The 1,199-nt window shown below is 39.4% G+C and overlaps 1 protein-coding gene across 1 annotated transcript; it reads right to left on the minus strand.

The window, feature by feature from the left end:
• Positions 1-255: 255 nt before the first annotated feature.
• On the minus strand, positions 256-1,194 carry LOC110030524. Its single transcript, XM_020733267.1, has 2 exons — positions 675-1,194; positions 256-515 (listed from the first exon to the last, which is right to left on the minus strand). The coding sequence occupies exons 1-2, from the start codon at positions 1,192-1,194 to the stop codon at positions 256-258; spliced, it is 780 nt and encodes a 259-aa protein (XP_020588926.1).
• Positions 1,195-1,199: the final 5 nt, after the last annotated feature.

Here is a 1,199-nt window from a genome sequence, read left to right on the forward strand (position 1 = left end):
GTGGGCTAGCAGAACATTCTCTACAATACTTCTCCCTTTGATGAAAGCTGACTGGTTCTCACAAATAAGCTTGGGAAGTATGGGTTAGAGTCTACTGGAGATCACTTTGCTAATCATTTTAGATATCACATTAGTGAGGTTTATGGGCCTGAAAAGATAACAAGAGATTGCAGAAGAAGATTTGGGAATAAGAGTTATGTTGGAGCATTTAAAATAATTGGGGAGATCCAAACCTCCGAAGAAACCTTGGACAGCCTATACAATATCATCTTTAATGATCTTCCATGATTTCTTGTAAAAATCTGCAGAAAATCCATCAGGTCCAGCAACTTTGGAGTTATCAATGGAAACCAGAGCAGACCAAATTTCCTCTTCCCTAGGAATAGAAGTCAGATCCAATGCCCTCATGAAGTTCTCATCCCTGCAAAACAAATCATGCTGGATGGGGGGCCTAAGATCAGATGGTTGTTTAAAGAGTGTTTGGTAGTAGTTAACAGCACTAGCAGCAATCAAGTCTTCAGAATGGAGCCACTTACCATCATTCTACTTAATCTTATGTATTGTGTTGCACTTTCTTCTAAACTTGATGCATGCATGAAAGTATTTTGAATTTCTATCCCCTTCACAAAATCTGGCCTTAGCAGCCATTTTGGCAAAGAAATCCTCTTGCATACAGATGACATTCATCAAATTTTCATTAGCAACCAATAAATCCTTCTCCACCTCAGGGTTACTCTCTAATTTAGCCTCCAACTTAGCAACAGTCTTTTCAGCCTCCACAACATTTAAGTTGATATCACCCACTGTTTTCCAATTCCAGTTAGATAAATGTCTACCTAACTTCTTTTGCAGTTGCCATATCTTAATCAGAGGGTTGAGATGGTGACAGTCCCTCCAAACTAATGAGACCTGATTTAGGAAGTCATGGTGGGAGGACCACTTATTGAGGTATCTAAAACTTGGCTTGTGCTTAACATTTGATGCTGAAATATTCATAAGTAGTGGTCCATGATCTGATCGTGTCATGCTGAGATGGTGCACAGAAGTGTGAATGAACTCACTAAACCACATGGAATTCACAAAAATTCTATCTAGCCTTTCCCAAGTTTGACCCCTCCTCCAGGTAAATTGTGGACCAGAAAAACCAAGGTCATACAGGCCAGCCAAGTTGCTTTGATCATTGAAATAATTCATCTTGT

The sequence above is a fragment of the Phalaenopsis equestris genome, unplaced genomic scaffold (assembly GCF_001263595.1).
Source record: "Phalaenopsis equestris unplaced genomic scaffold, ASM126359v1 Scaffold000733, whole genome shotgun sequence".
In the NCBI taxonomy this organism is placed as follows: Eukaryota; Viridiplantae; Streptophyta; class Magnoliopsida; order Asparagales; family Orchidaceae; genus Phalaenopsis; species Phalaenopsis equestris.

What these genes read in the sequence shown, in the direction of transcription:
- LOC110030524 (XM_020733267.1), bottom strand. Translation starts at nt 1,194, where the DNA reads ATGAATTATTTCAATGATCAAAGCAACTTGGCTGGCCTGTATGACCTT. An exon ending in AAATTTGATGAATGTCATCT is followed by an intron (nt 516 to 674) that starts GTATGCAAGAGG and finishes TCCATTCTGAAG; the next exon opens with ACTTGATTGCTGCTAGTGCT.